Raw genomic sequence first — 16260 nt, 5'->3', positions numbered from 1 at the left:
GGGTATAGATATGTTAGTCACTCCTTTTTTTTTTTTAGCAAAATTCCAGAATGATTGAACTAGCCACAGCTCTACCAAGACTATATTAGTGAACCTAGCTTCCTGCAGCCCCTCCAGCATTGACCATGTTCGTCTTTTATTCTCTTTGCCAGTCTGTTGGTTGTGCAATGAGACCCCAGAGTTGTTTTTATTTCAATTGTATGACTTCAACTGGAGGAAAAGTATTGCATTATTGCAATAGCCTCTTCTATAACTTTAGAATCTTAGTCAGAATGGAAAAGAACCTTAGAGATCACCCAATCCAGCCTCATACCCCATTTAGAGAATTCCCTCTAGAATATCCCCAAAGCCATCATCATCCAGCTTCTGCCTAAATACTTCCAGCAATGACAAACTCAACACCTCACAAAGTTACCCATTCCATTTTGGGGTAGCTTTAATCATTAGGAAGTTCTTTTTCACATTGGACTGAAATCTTCCTCCCCATAGCATCCAACTATTATTCCTAATTTTACCCTTTAGAGCTAAGAAGAAGAAGAAATTTAATCCCTTTTCCACATAAAAGGCCTTGGAACCAACTAACAGGGTTCTTTAAAATCTTATATACCTCAAGCTATATGACTGCTTCCTTTGATCATTCCTCATTCTACATTTCCAAATTCCATCCACTATCCTAGTTACCCTCCTCTGGACTAGCTCATGTCTGGGGATGCCCCTTAAAATGTTGTCTTTAGGTCTGAATCCAGCATTCTAGATGTAGACTGACCATAGTCTGAGTATTGTGTCATTTGAATCTGTCACCCTAAAAACTACGATCCCCAGCAAAACTATGATTCCTAGCACCCTACTCACTTCCTGTCATTACGTGCTGACATAGACAGGATATAAATTGTGTGTAGTTCCATCTCTAGCTCTTTTTCCTTCCTGTCATGCTTTGGTGGAGCAGGGATTTCTGAGCAGGTAGAAAAACTTAGTCATGTAGTTCTATTTTGTTAGATAATAAACTTTATAAATATAATACTTGCAGTATTCAACTTTAATTTAAATCTTACAGTATTTATGTCTTTGATTCGACTTCTTTTTTTTTCTTTTACTACAAATTAAAGTGGTATTAAGAGACTGCAGAGATAGAAGGTTGGCCGTAGAGTCTGGTAGACCCAGGTTCAAGTCCCACCTATTCCATATATTGCCTGTAACTCTGGGCAAAGTCACCTAGTCTTGTCCTAGTCACCTCTCTCTGATTATGCATTACAGATCATCCAAGTAGAAGGAAGCTCCCTACAGTGACGAAATCCCAGGTCCAGCCTGAAGGAAAGAATGATATTAGCCTTTTTGACTGCCACTTCATACCGTTGACTCATATCAGTTTCTCAGTAAACTAAAACTTCTAAGTCTTTTTAATGAACTATTATTAAACTACATTACCCTCATCCTACATATGGACACTTGGCTAGTTTAACTAGAGTACAGCCCTTCACATTTGTCCCCATAATTTATCCTGTCATATTTGGCCCATCTTTCCATCTTGTCAACAACCTTTGGAGTCATGATTCTAGAATCATGATCTATCCCTCCCATATTTGTGTCATCTATAAACTCGATAAGCACGCTCTCTATGTCTTCCCTCAGGTCACTGATTAAAATGACGAATAGGACAAAACCTAAGAGACAGGCCTGAGGAATATCATTAGAGATCTTCCTTCACTGTCAGTTCATTAATCATTGTCTGGAGCTCTAGGTCAGGAGTCAGAAAGGCTTGGGTTCAGATCCAGATTCAGATATTTACTAGCTATGTCATCCTGGGCAAGTCACTTAACCTCTACTATCCTCAATTGCCTCAACTGTAAAATGGGGCTATCATTAGTGACTACCTCCCAGGGTGGTTATAAGGATCAAGTAAGATAATAGTTGTAAAGTGCTTAGCACAGTGCCTGGCACAGAGTATATATTTAATTTAAAAAAACTTTTAAATTAATAAAAAAATAAATTAATAAAAAAATAGTTTCCTTGTTCTGTTTTTTGCCTAACTTTCCAGTCCATATTTCTTCCTCTTTCCATAAAGCTACAATGGTGGGTTGTCTATAGCCAAGCAGAGTGGAAAGAACCCTAGATTTGCAGATGAAAGATCTGGGCATAAGTTCCCAGCTCTGATATGTAATAGCAACGTGACTATGAAAACCCTTTAACTTCTCCTTTTGCTTATCTACAAAATAAGAATAATATACTACATACCTCATAGGATTGGCATGAGTGAACCACTTTGTAATTTGTAAAAAATTATTAAACATGACTCAATATTATTATTATATCTTGATGAATTGAGATATACTCTGTCCATTCCCTGATCTGTCAGTCTAATAACCCTATGAAAAAAGGAAATGGGATTAATCTGCCATGGCTTATACTTACTTATTCCCTGCTGACCCCTACTTATCACCACTCCTCTTTTTGTGTCCAAAGATGAATCATTTATTTTTTATTCTAGAATTCTATTGTAAGTCAATATCAGTTTCACCAGCCCATGGCTTGTGAAGTCTACTTTTTTTTTTCCCTTTTTGAAAATAAGAACATTCCTGCAACCCAAAGCTTCTGGCACTTCTCCTATTCTCCATAATTACTAAAACATTATAAAGAATGATGCTATGATCTCATGTACGAGCTTTTTTTCTGTACCTCAGGGCATAATTCTGTTTAACTAGAGACTTAAAACTCTGTCTTCTCACTGGTCTTTAGCTTCAAATCTCTCTTAACCATGTTTGTTCTTTACTCCTAGTCTGAATATTTTCCCCCTTGATAGAGAAGATGGAAACAATATAAAAATAAATTATTACTTATTAAATATGGTATTTGGGGCAACTAGGTGGCACAGTGGATGGAGTACTGGACCTAGAGTGAGAAAGACCTGTGTTCAAATCTGGCCTCAGTCACTTACTGGCTGTGTAACTCTGGGCAAGTCACTTAACCCTGTTTGACTCCGTTTCTTCGTCTATAAAATGAGCTGGAGAAGGAGATGACAAACTATTTTCATATCTTTGCCAAGAAAACTCCAAATGAGCTCCAAATTCAGGGCATAACTGAAACCACTCAACAATAACAACATAGTAGAGAACCAAGCTGTAAGTCTAGAAAAAAATCAGGAAAATGAAGTTTTAGATCAAAAAATCTGACATTAAATGCAGTCTTCTGTGTCAATGGTCTTCTTACCTCTGCAAGTGAGAGATATGATTTATCTTCTCATGCTTCTTTTTGGGGGCTTTGCTTGTTCTTTGTAATTTGGCAGCATTTGTTTTCTATTGTTTTGTGGTTGCTCCACAGGAGAACCAGAAACAAGTGAGTACAAGCCATTTAGAGGACAGCTGAACAAAATATGTCATAATAATGGGATGGAATATAATTAAACCATAGAAAATGATGAAAGGAACGTCCAGAAAAACTTGATAATTTCTTAAAGAGAGCTAAATGGGAACAAGGTCTATGAAGACTTCAGTATTGTAAAGGAAAAACAACTCTGAAAGATTTGAAAATTATGATCAACACAATGACCAGTATCTACTACACACGACTACTGAAGAATCATATATCTCACCTCTTGGCATTAAAGCCTATTAAATTTAACATTAGATGCAACCAATATTAGAAGGGAAACTATTAGCTGGGGGGGGGAGGAAGGGTAGATTTTAGAGTATCTCTGACAAAGCTTCATTTCTCAAGTGTATAGAGAACTGAGGCAATTTGATAAGCATACAAGCCGTTCTCCAATTGATAAATAATCAAAGAAAATGAATGGAAAGATCTCAGAGGAAGAAATCAAAAACATGTATAGTCACATGAAAAAATGCTCCAAATCACTTTTGATTAGAGAAATGCAAATTAAGATAACTCCAAGATACTGCCTCATACCTATCAGATTGGCTAATATGACAAAAAAAGGAAAATTATAAATGCTGGAGGAGGATGTGGGAAAATTGAAACACTAGCACACTACTGGTAGAGGTGTGAACAGATACAACCATTCTGGAAAGCAATTTGAAACCATGTCCAAAGGGCCATAAAACTGCATACCTTTTGACCCAGCAATACCACTACTAGGTCTGTATTCCAAAGAGGTCATATGAGGAAAAAGGACTTATATATGCAAAAATAGTTATGGCAACTCTCTTTATGGTGACAAAAAATGGAAACTGAAGAGATACCCATCAACTGAGAAATGACTGAAGAAGTCATGGGATATGGTTGTAATAGTATTGTACCATAAGAAACAAAGGATAGGATGATTTCAGAAAAATTTGGAAAGACTTGTATGAACTAATGCAGAGTGAAGAGCAGGACCAGGAGAACATCGTGTACAATAACAGAAATATTTTATGATGATCGACTGTGAAGGACTAAACTATTATCAGCAATACAAGGATCCAAGACAAACCCAAGGGACACATGTTGAAAAATGCTATCAACAGCCATAGAAGGAACTGATAGAATATGAGTGCAGATCAAACCATACCATTTTTTGACTTATTTCCATTTCCCTACCCTCTCTTCTCCCCCAGGGGACAGAACTAGGGCTAAAGAGGGAAAGTCAGGGTCCAATTTAGGTTAATTGTAAGAGTGGAATGGGTAGCCTCAGGAGGTACTGGCTTACCTTTCCCTAAAGTTCTTGAAGCAAAAGAACCACCAGTTGTCTGGTCTTACTCTGTAATAGGTTGAACTAGAGAGCCCCGGAGGTACCTTACGGCTCAGAGATTATGTGATTTTCAGTATAGGGTGAGGAAAGAAGGGCTTGTTTTTATGGAGAATAGAGTACAAGAGGAGACTTGCCAGGAAAATGGTACCAGATTGTGAGCAACCATGAATGTCAGACAAATGGATTTGAACTTTATTTCCTAGCACAGGGTTTTTCATTTTGTAGGTACTTAATGAGTGTCTGTTGAATTAAATTGAGTTGAGATAAGTTGAACAACCTTCCATCACAGTTTGCTCAGTTTCCATGGAATTCTCACTTGGATTTTTGTTTTGTAGGGGTGGATTATTGCTTGTTGACTGATCATGGTTGTGAACATTCTTGCATAAATACTGAGAGATCCTTTGCTTGTCAGTGCTCTGAGGGGTTTGTACTAAGGAGTGATGGAAGAACCTGCAAACGTAAGTTTTCAGAAGTTTCTGCTTTTAAAAAATTAGATTTTCTGTGTATATACCACATGCATGTATATTTTGGCATATATGTAGTAAGACTCTGGATTTAACTCTCCCAAACCTATATATGCTCTGTTCCCCCTCAGAGCCCTAGAGGTAATGAGGGTAGGGAGCTAGGAGGCCCATATATAGATTCTAGAAGTCTGTATATTGGCAAGTTGGATAATCAAGGGTGGCTACATCTCCTCTTAAAGGTTCTAGGAGTAATTCTAAGGGATTGGGGTGATTATTCAAATGCTATTGTCTTGAGCTTCTATTTTAATATGTTTTTAGTTACATCTTGTTTCTCCCCATCATCATTAATCGAACCAGTGAATGGTACCCCCATTACTAATCTAATCATTTAATAACAATTAGCTGTTACAAAGGGATATTCCCTGAGAAAACATAAAATACAAAAATGCAAGACATTTCCCCAACATCATACTTTCCCTTCTATCCCTTTTGTCTCTTGAGAGAGTAGATTCAGCCTTAAAGTGGTTGCTACAAAGCATTAAGGCAACTAAGTAACTCAGTGGATAGAGCACTGAGCCTAGCATCAGGAAGACCTGAATTCAAATCCATCCTCAGACACTCACTAGCTGTGTGATCCTGGGCAAGTGACTTTCATCTCTGTTTGCCTGTCTGGAGAAGGAAATGGAAAACCACTCCAGTATCTCTGCCAAGAAAACCTCATATGAGATCCCAGCATCAAATGCAACTGAATGCCTCAACAATAACAGTAACACCACAGAGCATTTTCTCATTCCCCAGGTACATGTCCAAAAGCAGCATAGCTACTGGCTCAGTTGCTCTATTGCTGCACAGCATGGTGTGTTGAACCATTCCAGGCTGAGAATCAGGCAGGTCACTCTAATACTGGGCTAGGGACAACGAGGTGGCTCAGTGGATGACCCTGAACAAGTCACTTGACCCCCATTGCCTAACCCATACTACTCTTCTCCCTTAGAACCAATACACAGTATTAATTCTAATACAGAAAGTAAGGGTTTTAAAAATAAAAAGAATTGGCTGTGAAATTACATGTTGGCTATAGAAAGGGAGGTAGGGGGAGGCGAGGGAAAGAACATGAATCTTGTAACCATGGAAAAATATTCTAAATTAATTAATTAAATAAAAATTCCAAATTGAAATAAATAAATGCATAAATAGATAAAAAAAAATTAAAAGGGTTGGGCTGGCTCACTGGGCTCGATGGCTAGCAAACACTGCCATGGATTTCTATTACTGAATTTCTGATTATTTGACCTTTGGAAGCTCACAAGGCTCTATACCAAAAAGAAAGAAAGCTCAAACATGGGGCAGCCCTATCCCTAAGACAGGAGGCCTGGGAGGGCCATGGGGCAAACACAGTAGGAGGAAGGGCATCTACCCACTGACCCTTCAGAACTCCGTGTCACCCTTAGACCTCATGGCTAGCAGGAAAGAAAGGGCAGATTTTTCCTTTTGAATTTCCTCTCTGTTCTGTGTCATCAAACCAAATGGCCTGTTCTTCACTACACAATAAGCACGTGGGAAACAGCCACTGAATACATGCTCTGATCTCTCTGTGCCATGTCAGCACATGTGTCAGAATCAGGCTCATCCAATATCCACATGGATCCCCTGTACATGCCACACAACTGGACCCTCATTGGTTAGTCTCCTGGTTTTGTTTCGTTTTTTATGAATTTGTATACAGTCAACCTTCAGTGATCTAAACACCGTAAGGACTATTTCTTCAATTTGCCAACCAGCCTTGACCACCTTCTTTCCCACAACTCTCTTAGGCAAGATTTTCCAATTTCATGTTTCCCCCCCTTTTTTTTTCCTTTCTGCAACCTCACAAAGCCCTTTTTATTCACACTCTCTACCCTTGCAATGACCCTGCCTAATCTAGCCATCAGCCAACTTTGGGCATGAACAACTGGAAAAGGGAGAGAAAGCAGTTAGGAGGTGGGGATTTCCTTGGAATTTCTCCAGTCCTGTGGGCCCCATACTGACATTTTGGAAGAGATTCTAAGGAGTCTGGTAAAAGATAAGAAGGTCGATGTTTACTCAGTATTACAGTCCCTCAACCCTCAGCTTCTTGGGAACCAGATCCTTTCTCGGAACCGACCCAAGGAACTTTGTCTCTTTGGCTTAGGACTTCCTTCTTTAATATGCTAGATAGGGAAATTACTATATCTTAATCCATAAAAACTAGCCAACTAAAGCCCAAACTGTTGATGTTGGGAAAAACATTGATTTGGAGTCAGAGAGCCTAATTTCAAATCTCATAAATAAATATGAGAGGCAATATGGTATATATAGCAATATATAGCCACAGGACATGGAGTCCAGAGGATCAGAAACTTATTAATGGTGTGACCTTGGATAATTCATCTAAACTCTCTCTGCCTCTGTTTCCTAATGTATAAAAGGAGGAGGTCTCTTCCTATTCTGAATGTATGTCCTATAGTCTGGTGGATCAAAATATATGTACGATATATAGAAAAGATGGAAGATAACAGTAAAAGAGAAGGCACTGGTAATTGGGGGAACCAGGTAACAAGGAAGGTGATGCTTGATCTGAGACTTAAAGCAACAGTTCTCAAACTTTTTGGTCTCAAGACTTCTTTACATACTTAACAACTGTCAAGGACCCTCTCCCCAAAGAGCTTTTGTTTATGTAGCTTATATCTAATGATATTTACTTTATTCCAAGACATCTTAGTATTATTATGAAAATAAGTTTTGTCTCAGGGACTCCCCATGATTTCTGGACTTTGAGAATCACTGTCTTAAAGGCATTCCAAGAAGAGAGGAAGCCAAATAGCCAAGTCTTGGGGAAAAGCCAGTCTAAAAGCACAGAGACCAAAGATGGAGATACCCTAAAAGAGTATCTAAAATAATTCTACCTAGCAGTCAATTTGTATGGCTTGCAGTCTTTTTAAATTATACCAACTAAGCAGTGTTTCCCCAGACTGATTCAGGAAATGTGTCAGAATTTTGAACTCTACGCCAAAAAAGAATTGTCTTTTCTCCCCAAGAATATCCATTACCACTAGCCAGGAACTCAATGAAGTTTATTTTCTATATTATAATCCAAGGCTCACTTTTATTGGATCAAGATGGCAGACTTTTACTGCTTCCTATTTAACCACGACAGTATTTCCTACTCCTTTCCCTAGGAGGAGGGTATCATATAAGGTGTCCATCTATTGTATACAACATTTCTGAGATGAACAATTTATACCCCCCCAAAAAAAGTTATAAGGACTCCCTCCTTTTATGTCCCCAACTCAACCAGGCCCTCCTCTCCTCTTCTTTTATGCCAATAAAAAGGGTTTTAGTCTCAATCAAGACAACTATCCGAAATTCTACTGGTGAATGGTACAAAATAAGGATTTGAAATAGGGTTCAGTGAGATAGCATGGTGGAAAAAAGTGCACAGCCTGGAGTCTGGAAGCCCTGAGTTCAAATCAGCCTTAGTTTCTTTGACTTAGTTTCCTCATTTGTCATTTGAGCTGGAGAAGGAAATGACAAACCACTCCAAGTATCCTGACCAAGCAAACCCCAAATGGGTTCACAAAGAATTGAACATGGCTGAAAAAAGACTAAACACCAACAAAACTTTGAAGGAAGGTATCAAAAACCAAAGGGTAGAAAAAATGTTATACTTATTTTATTCTCACCCCTGGATTCCTTCCCAAACTGGCTTCTAGCTACCAGCTTCCATGAGTTGTTTATGACTGATTTCTTTTCTTTTCTTTTCTTTTCTTTTCTTTTCTTTTCTTTTCTTTCTTTCTTTCTTTCTTTCTTTCTTTCTTTCTTTCTTTCTTTCTTTCTTTCTTTCTTTCTTTCTTTCTTTCTTTCTTTCTTTCTTTCTTTCTTTCTTTCTTTCTTTCTTTCTTTCTTTCTTTCTTTCTTTCTTTCATAAAAAAGCTTACCTTCTGTCTTGGAATCAATACTGGGTATTGGCTCCAAAGCAGAAGAGTGGTAAGGGCTAGGCAATGAGGGTCAAGTGACTTACCCAGGGCCACACAGCTGGGAAGTGTCTGAGTCCACGTTTGAACCCAGGACCTCCCATCTCTAGGCCTGGCTCTCAATCCACTGAGCTACCCAGCTGTCCCTGTTTATGACTGATTTCTGAGTACAAATGCAACTGTGGCAAAAAGAAAAGCTCTAGGAAGTCCTGAGTATCAGAGGGTATACTTGTCACTGTGGTACTATCTATTTCCATGAGATTGCCTCTCATCTACTCTACTTACTTATCTAATATATACTGGGTTACTTAGATAATTGTGTCCCCCACTAGAATGTAAGCTCTTTCCAGGAAGGGGCCGTGTTTTTTCCTTTCATTCTGTCCCAACACTTAGCACAACATTTTGCACACCATCAGAGTTTAATATGTTTGTTGATTAATTGACAAGTTTAGTATATTTGTTATTTGACAAAAAAATTTTAAAAATTAATATGATAAAATAATTTAATAATTTAATTTAATTTTTCAATAAAAATTTTAATTTAAATTAAAAAATTTAATATGTTTGTTGATTGATTGACTGACTATATTCCCAAGTCCAATGCCAATGAGTTTTTTTCCCTATTTTTCCTTCTTTAGGTTTATACATGCCTCTCTTCCCTTCCACTAGCATGGATAACAAAAATTAAAAATCGAATGTTCTTTAAAATTTCCATTAGTTCCTGAGTTTATATGGTTCTTCCTAAAATGTTGGCAACCGAACTCCTCACATGTGCTCTCATGTCCAGAGGCATACCCAGCTGGGCAATTCTACTGACGTCACTTTCTCTCTTCCCTCATTTTTCCATTTAGAGAATATTTGTTATTGGAAATAGTGTGATGTCACCAGTGAAAATCAACCAGGGGATTTAGAATAGAAGTTTGATATATACTTAGAGAGGTCATATATGGCTGAGTTTATATCAGAACCTGTAAAGTAACAAGATATGCCATCTCTGCCCCCTCTATGTGTGCAGTTAGGTTATTCTCATGAAAAAGGGATTTTCTGTCTTTCCCTAGGATGATTCAGTCTGGCCATTCAATCCAATAATAATATGCTGGGCTTTTAGTTCAGCCACAGTTAACAGGAGATTGGGGTATATGTTCCCCAGCTCTGTGCCAGATGACATGATGTCACCCCTGCTTTTGCAAAGCCTGCTGGGTTGGGGGCAGGAAGCCAGTCCTAGCTAAGCAGATCATTGTGCCCTTGACCCTTCCCAAAGGCAGACTTCAGACTTGGCCTGAAGGATGTCAACCAAAGAGATTTCCATCCCCTAACCAGACGGTTATCATTGAAAAAAGAAAAACCAAACTGATTTGCTGCATTTCTCTCCTACAAAAAAAAAAAAAATCTTACTTTCTGTCTTAATAACAACTCTACAACCAAAGGGCAAGGGCTAGGCAAATGGAATGAAGTGACTTGCCTGAGATCATACAACTAGGCGGTGTCTTGAGGTCAGATTTAAGCCTAGGACTTCTTGACTTCAGGTCTGATGCTCTATCCACTGAGCTACCTTGCTGCACCCAATTCACTTCATTTCAATTCAGTAAACATTATTAAACATGTATTATGTGTAAAGAATTGTGCTAAGGGGCAGATATGTGGCTCAGTAGATTTTCAGGCCTGGAGACAGGAAATCCTGAGTTCAAATCTTGCCTCAGATACTTCCTAGCTGAGTGACATTGGGCAAATTGTTTTTAAAAATATACATATATATATGGGTGGGTGTATTTGTTTACTTTTTCAGTTACATGGAGAAATAATTTTTGACAATTGTTTTCTGACTTGTAGGGATTCTGATTTTTTTCCCTCCCTCCCTTCCACCCCTCCCCAAGATGGTAGAAAGTTTGATATAAATTATACAGTTAAATAAAATTAATTTAATTAAATAAAATTAATATAAAGTAAAATAAACAATTAAACAGTTGGGCAAGTCACTTAACCTCAAATGCCTAGCCCTCAAAGCTCTTCTGCCCTTGAACTGATACTTGGAATCAATTCTAAGGCTGAAGGTAAGGGTTAAAAAAAAAAGAATGATGCTAAATGTTAAGGATACAAAGATTTTTAAAATGAACCCATTCCAAGCTTCAAAGAAATTACATACATAAGTACTGGGGACTAAGAAGGAAGGGTTAGATTCATAAATACAATGGGTGATGGGTACAAAGGAGAGATCTAGGAGTTAAAAATTCTGCTTTAAGAATCAGGAAAGACTTCACAGAGAAGTCATGGGAACCCTGGCCAGGAGCCTGAAAGCAATAGAAAAATTATTCCCTTTCCTACCTATGCTGGGTAGAGACTGGATTCAATTTAAATATGGTGTAGTGGAAAAAATGAAAAGCAATGAGTAGTAATGGGGAAAGGGCTGTTTCCTGAGTGAGAAAGAATTGGATTTAAATTCCACATAGAGTCCAAACTAGCCGTGTGATCCAGATATGTCTCTTTAGTTCTTGGGGCCATAGCCAATCCTTTAAGACTATAATTGTGGGAAAGATGCTTATTTACATAGGTGGAAGGAGTTCCTGCACCAGGAGTTCTCTTCATAGATGAAATCAGAGGCTTGCATTCAAAAATAATGGAGCTGCAATCAGAGGGCCTCTCAACATTTCCTTCAATATACAATTCACATCTCTGAGCCTCAGTTTCCCAATCTGTCAAATGAAGAGATTTGACTAGTGGGTCTATAAGGTCCCTTCCGGGTTCAGCTTTCTGTTATTTTACCCTCATCTGCTATCATTTGCCTCTGTGGATTCCTAGCATGAAGAGCAGTGGCTCTGCCTATCTGCCCAAAATTGACTTATTTTATCTTTAAGACCTTCACTTCCTATTGCCTTGAACTGTCTGATGCATAAAGGAACCTCCTCTTTTCTGATCACCGGGACTCTGGTGCAGAAAGAGCACCAAGCCAGGAGTCAGTTGGACTCCAGGTTCAAATCTGGCCTCAGACACTTTCTAGCTGTGTGACTGTGGACATGTCACTTAACCCTACATGCCTATCCCTTGCCACTCTTAGAACTGATACTAAGAAAGTAAGGTTGCTTTGTTTGTTTTTAAAAAGAAAGCATTGAATGACCCAGACCCAAGGAAAAATGCGCCAAACCCAATGCCAGTTAAAATCAATATCAAAACATTTGTGGAACTGAAATAGGATCCTAGGCTTAGAGCTGGAAGGAACTTGAGAGGTCATCTGAGTCCAGCCCACTCATTTTGAAGAAAAGGAAACTAATATGAGTCAGCCAGGTGGCTCCATGGATAGAGCACTGAGACTGGAGTCAGGAAGATCCGAGTTCATCCTCAGACACTCACTAGCTGTGACCCCCTGGACAAGTCATTTAATTCTGTTTGCCTCCGTTTCTTTTTAGTGGAATAGTTATAACCAGTGTCAGAGGCAAGATTTCCAGCCAAATTTTCCTGACTCCAAGTCCAGTGCCCTCTCTGGGGATAAGCACCATAAATGAGAGTCACAGAGAGGCTGAAGATCCAGCCTTTTCCCTCAAAGGTCTTACAGTCTAGTCTACGTCTGTAAAAAGATGAGGAACCGTGCATGCCAGTCCTGGAGAAAAAAATGTAGTCTAACCCCTCATTTCACAGACCAAAAATCAATGAGGACCAAAGCAATTAGATGACTTATCCAAAGTTTCTCTGCCAGTTCTTGGAATAAATCAGGTCTTTGGACTCCTAGACCAGTACCTTGAATAAGTAGGAGATGACTCTAGATATTTTTGCCTCCACCATGAAAGAAGAATATTTTCTTATAGAGCTAGCAGATTACTATTCTGATTTTTTTCATTATAAAAACTATTCATAAAATTATATAATTACACTCCCCCTCCCCCCATGACTCCTTGTCTTCTTGGCACAGTGTAATAGTATGGCTTTTTCTCTTTGAAGAACAGTATTGGTTTTCCCAATGTCCCATATGAAACCTTAGACACCCCTTGCACTCCTCATCACTAGAAAAGACCATTATTCTAAGGTGCTTGTAGAACAGTTGTTGCCCTGCCTTAGATTGCTTGAGTCACCAGGCCCAAATCCAGACATAAGGAAATTTAGGAGCATATTCTGGGTTGGGATAGGAAGACCAGGGAGAAGTTTCCTACTCGGAAACTTTTTCCAAATCATTAAACTCCTAATCGGTTGTATTCCAGATTGCTTAACAATTAAATTGTTAAAATACTCTCTTTAACTAGACTTGGAAGAAATCAACTTTTTAGAAAGGAAATGTTTTCTTCCTGGGAGATTTTGTTCTTCCTCTTTTGCATTCCCAGGAGAAACTTAGAAAGTTCAGAATGGATTCTTTTGCTCCTTTCTTCTGGATTTGAACTCTGCATCCTCCTTAACTTTTTGGATCACACTCAACTATTGGGCATCTATCTACACTTCTTTTCTATGATACTTAACAGATTGTCAGAGAAGGCTCTGGAGAGTAATAGAGAACAGCAAGAGGAACAGTGGAAACTTTGTTTTTTGGAGACAAATGTATCCAGAGATGTAATTTTTAAAAATAAGTTTTTACTGATTTCTTTTACTTTTTATTCATCATAATTTCCCTAGGATTCTTCTCCCTTCTAAAGAGTCATCCTATATTATCAAATGGTGTAACTTTTTTTAAAGAAAAAGGGGGGCAGCTGGGTGGCACAGTGGTTTGAGAGTCAGGCCCAGAGACGGAAGGTCCTAGGGTCAAATCTGGCCTCAGATACTTCCTAGCTGTGTGACCCTGGGCAAGTCACTTAACCCCCATTGACTAGCTCTTACCACTCTTCTGCCTTAAATGGAAAGTAAGGGTTTTTTTAAAAAAGAAAAAAGAAAGAGAATAAATAAATTAATTAATAATTACAAAAAGTCTGAACATATGCAATATGTCTAAAACATTGTGTCCTCCCAACTCTGTAAAGGACTGGGAGAGTTTACTCATATTTTCTCTTGTGAACCATGCTTGTTCTTTGCAATTTTGAAAGATTTACTTTTGGTTTTTTATTTTTGTAATTATTCTTGCTACTTGTTGTCTACATGTTGTTGTCATTGTGTATATTATTTTCATGGCTGTTTACTTCACTCCTTATCAGTTCATATTTCTCTGTATTTATCATCTTGTTTTTTATGGTATATATTATTCCATTACATTCATGTATTGCGACTTGTTTAGCTAGTCTCCAATCAATGGGTATATGCTTTCTTTCTAATTCTTTGCTATCACAAAAAGTGCACTTAGACATATTTTGGTGTACGTAGGGGCTTTTTTCTTATCAGTTCCTCCTTGGAGTATAAACCTCATAATGGAATCTCTAAGCAAAAATATGTGGGTATCTTAGTCAATTTATTTGCATGATTCCAAATTGCTTTCCAAAATGGTTAGGCCTTTCACAGCTCTATCAACAAGGCACCAGTGTACATACTATTTCCTACAATGCTTCCAATATTGATTATTCCCACTATTAAGGGTATGGAGCAAAAACTAAAGATTGTTTTAATTTACATTTTTCTTATTAGTGATTTGTAACACTCTTTCATGCATCTGTCAATAGTATACAATTCTTTTGAGAACTGCTTTTGGTATGTATGTGTATGTATTAATTGTTTATATATCTATCTTACCAGAAAGAGTTGATAGTAAGATATTTTCCCAATTAACTGCTTTCCAAATCAAGGCAGATTCAGTTCTTTTAGAGCCAACGGCAAGCAAATTGACTAATTTATGAACAAGGAACTCTGGATAAGCCCTAGGGTTAAAGAGCAGGAGAAATTTTAAAAATTTTAGAAGATAAAACCATACTACAATGTTCTACTGACTTGTTAAAAAAATCTGCTACTAATTTAAAAGCCCACGAGAACCCAGGAACTGGATTCTTAGCAAGACAGACAGGCTAAAATCCTGGCTGAAAACTCCATGAAACTCTCATGCAGGCTCCTACTTTTGTTATGCCAAGACAAAGAATGAGCAGTACAGTTGGCCTGCAACAAACTACAGTGGAGTCCAGCCCTGCTTATGTAACAGGAAGAAAAGAAAAAAAAGAAAGAAAACAAGCTTCCCTACTGAAGAGTAGAAAATCTTCAAGAAAGCTCAGTCTGTCAACACTCAAATCTAAAAGCATCAGGGAAGAAAATGATTCGTTTCAGTGAAGATTCAAGGTGAAAATCTGGAACCAGGGTAGAGCCCAAAAGTCATCTTTTCCAAATCACTTTCAAATCAAATCTAAAGGCATTTACAAGAGGTATTCGTCAATTCTTCTGTAATCCAAGATTTTTGCCAGTTTGGGGGCACCTTCCAAAGGGAAGCATGACAGCCTGCCTAAGATTTATTTGGTGACCTTCAAATGCTGCTGTGGCCAAAGAAAGTTTGCATGGCCAATCTGGGAATGAGTGCCTCTGATCTTATTTAGGCTGGTCCTCAGAAGAGAGGCAGATATAACTCATTACCTGATGGTCCTTTTTTGTTTGTCTGTCCAGAATGTCAGAGTCATTGGTGTGCTGGGAAATATTGAACCACATGCTTTCCAGGGGAGGAAAACATAGTATACCACAGTTTTAAATTTTATCTGAATTACTAACATTTTCCCTATCACTTTCTTAAATCTAGATGGCTAACAAAGCAACACATCATGCCCTGATTTGTAGCATTTGCTTACTCTTGGTATGAACTGGCTCCTGCATACCCCCAATAGGCTTTGTTTTTCTTTTTAAACCCTTACTTTCTGTCAGTATCAATACTAAGAAGAGCAGCAGGAGTTGGGCAATTTCAGTTAAGTGATTTGCCCAGGGTCACACAGCTAGGAAGTGTCTGAGGTCAGATTTGAACTCAGGTTCTCTCAACTCTAGGTATAGCATTCTATCCACTGTACTACCTAGATGCCCCTTTCAGATAGCCTTTGAAGGAAGAGAGAAGGGAATAAACTTTTATTAAGTATCTACTATGTGCTGGGCAGTGTGCTAAGCACTTTACAAATATTATTGCATTTAATCTTCACAACAGCTCTGTGAGGTAGGTGCTATTATCCCCATTTTACTGTTGATGAAACTGAGGCAGAGGTTAAATGGCTTTCCCTTGGTCACACAGCTAGTAAGTAACAAAGATGACATTTAAATT

At 38.2% G+C, this 16260-nt stretch overlaps 1 protein-coding gene across 1 annotated transcript in view; it reads left to right on the top strand.

Moving 5' to 3' along the window:
• MATN2 (matrilin 2) overlaps window positions 1–16260 on the top strand; it is a 213638-nt gene that overhangs the window by 162630 nt on the left and 34748 nt on the right. The window contains exon 9 of the mRNA XM_056823286.1: window positions 5017–5139. Coding sequence (XP_056679264.1) covers window positions 5017–5139 — 123 coding nt within the window. The remainder of the gene's footprint in view (window positions 1–5016; window positions 5140–16260) is intronic.

This window comes from Monodelphis domestica, chromosome 3, assembly GCF_027887165.1.
Source record: "Monodelphis domestica isolate mMonDom1 chromosome 3, mMonDom1.pri, whole genome shotgun sequence".
In the NCBI taxonomy this organism is placed as follows: Eukaryota; Metazoa; Chordata; class Mammalia; order Didelphimorphia; family Didelphidae; genus Monodelphis; species Monodelphis domestica.
This window is presented reverse-complemented; position numbering and strand designations above follow the sequence as displayed.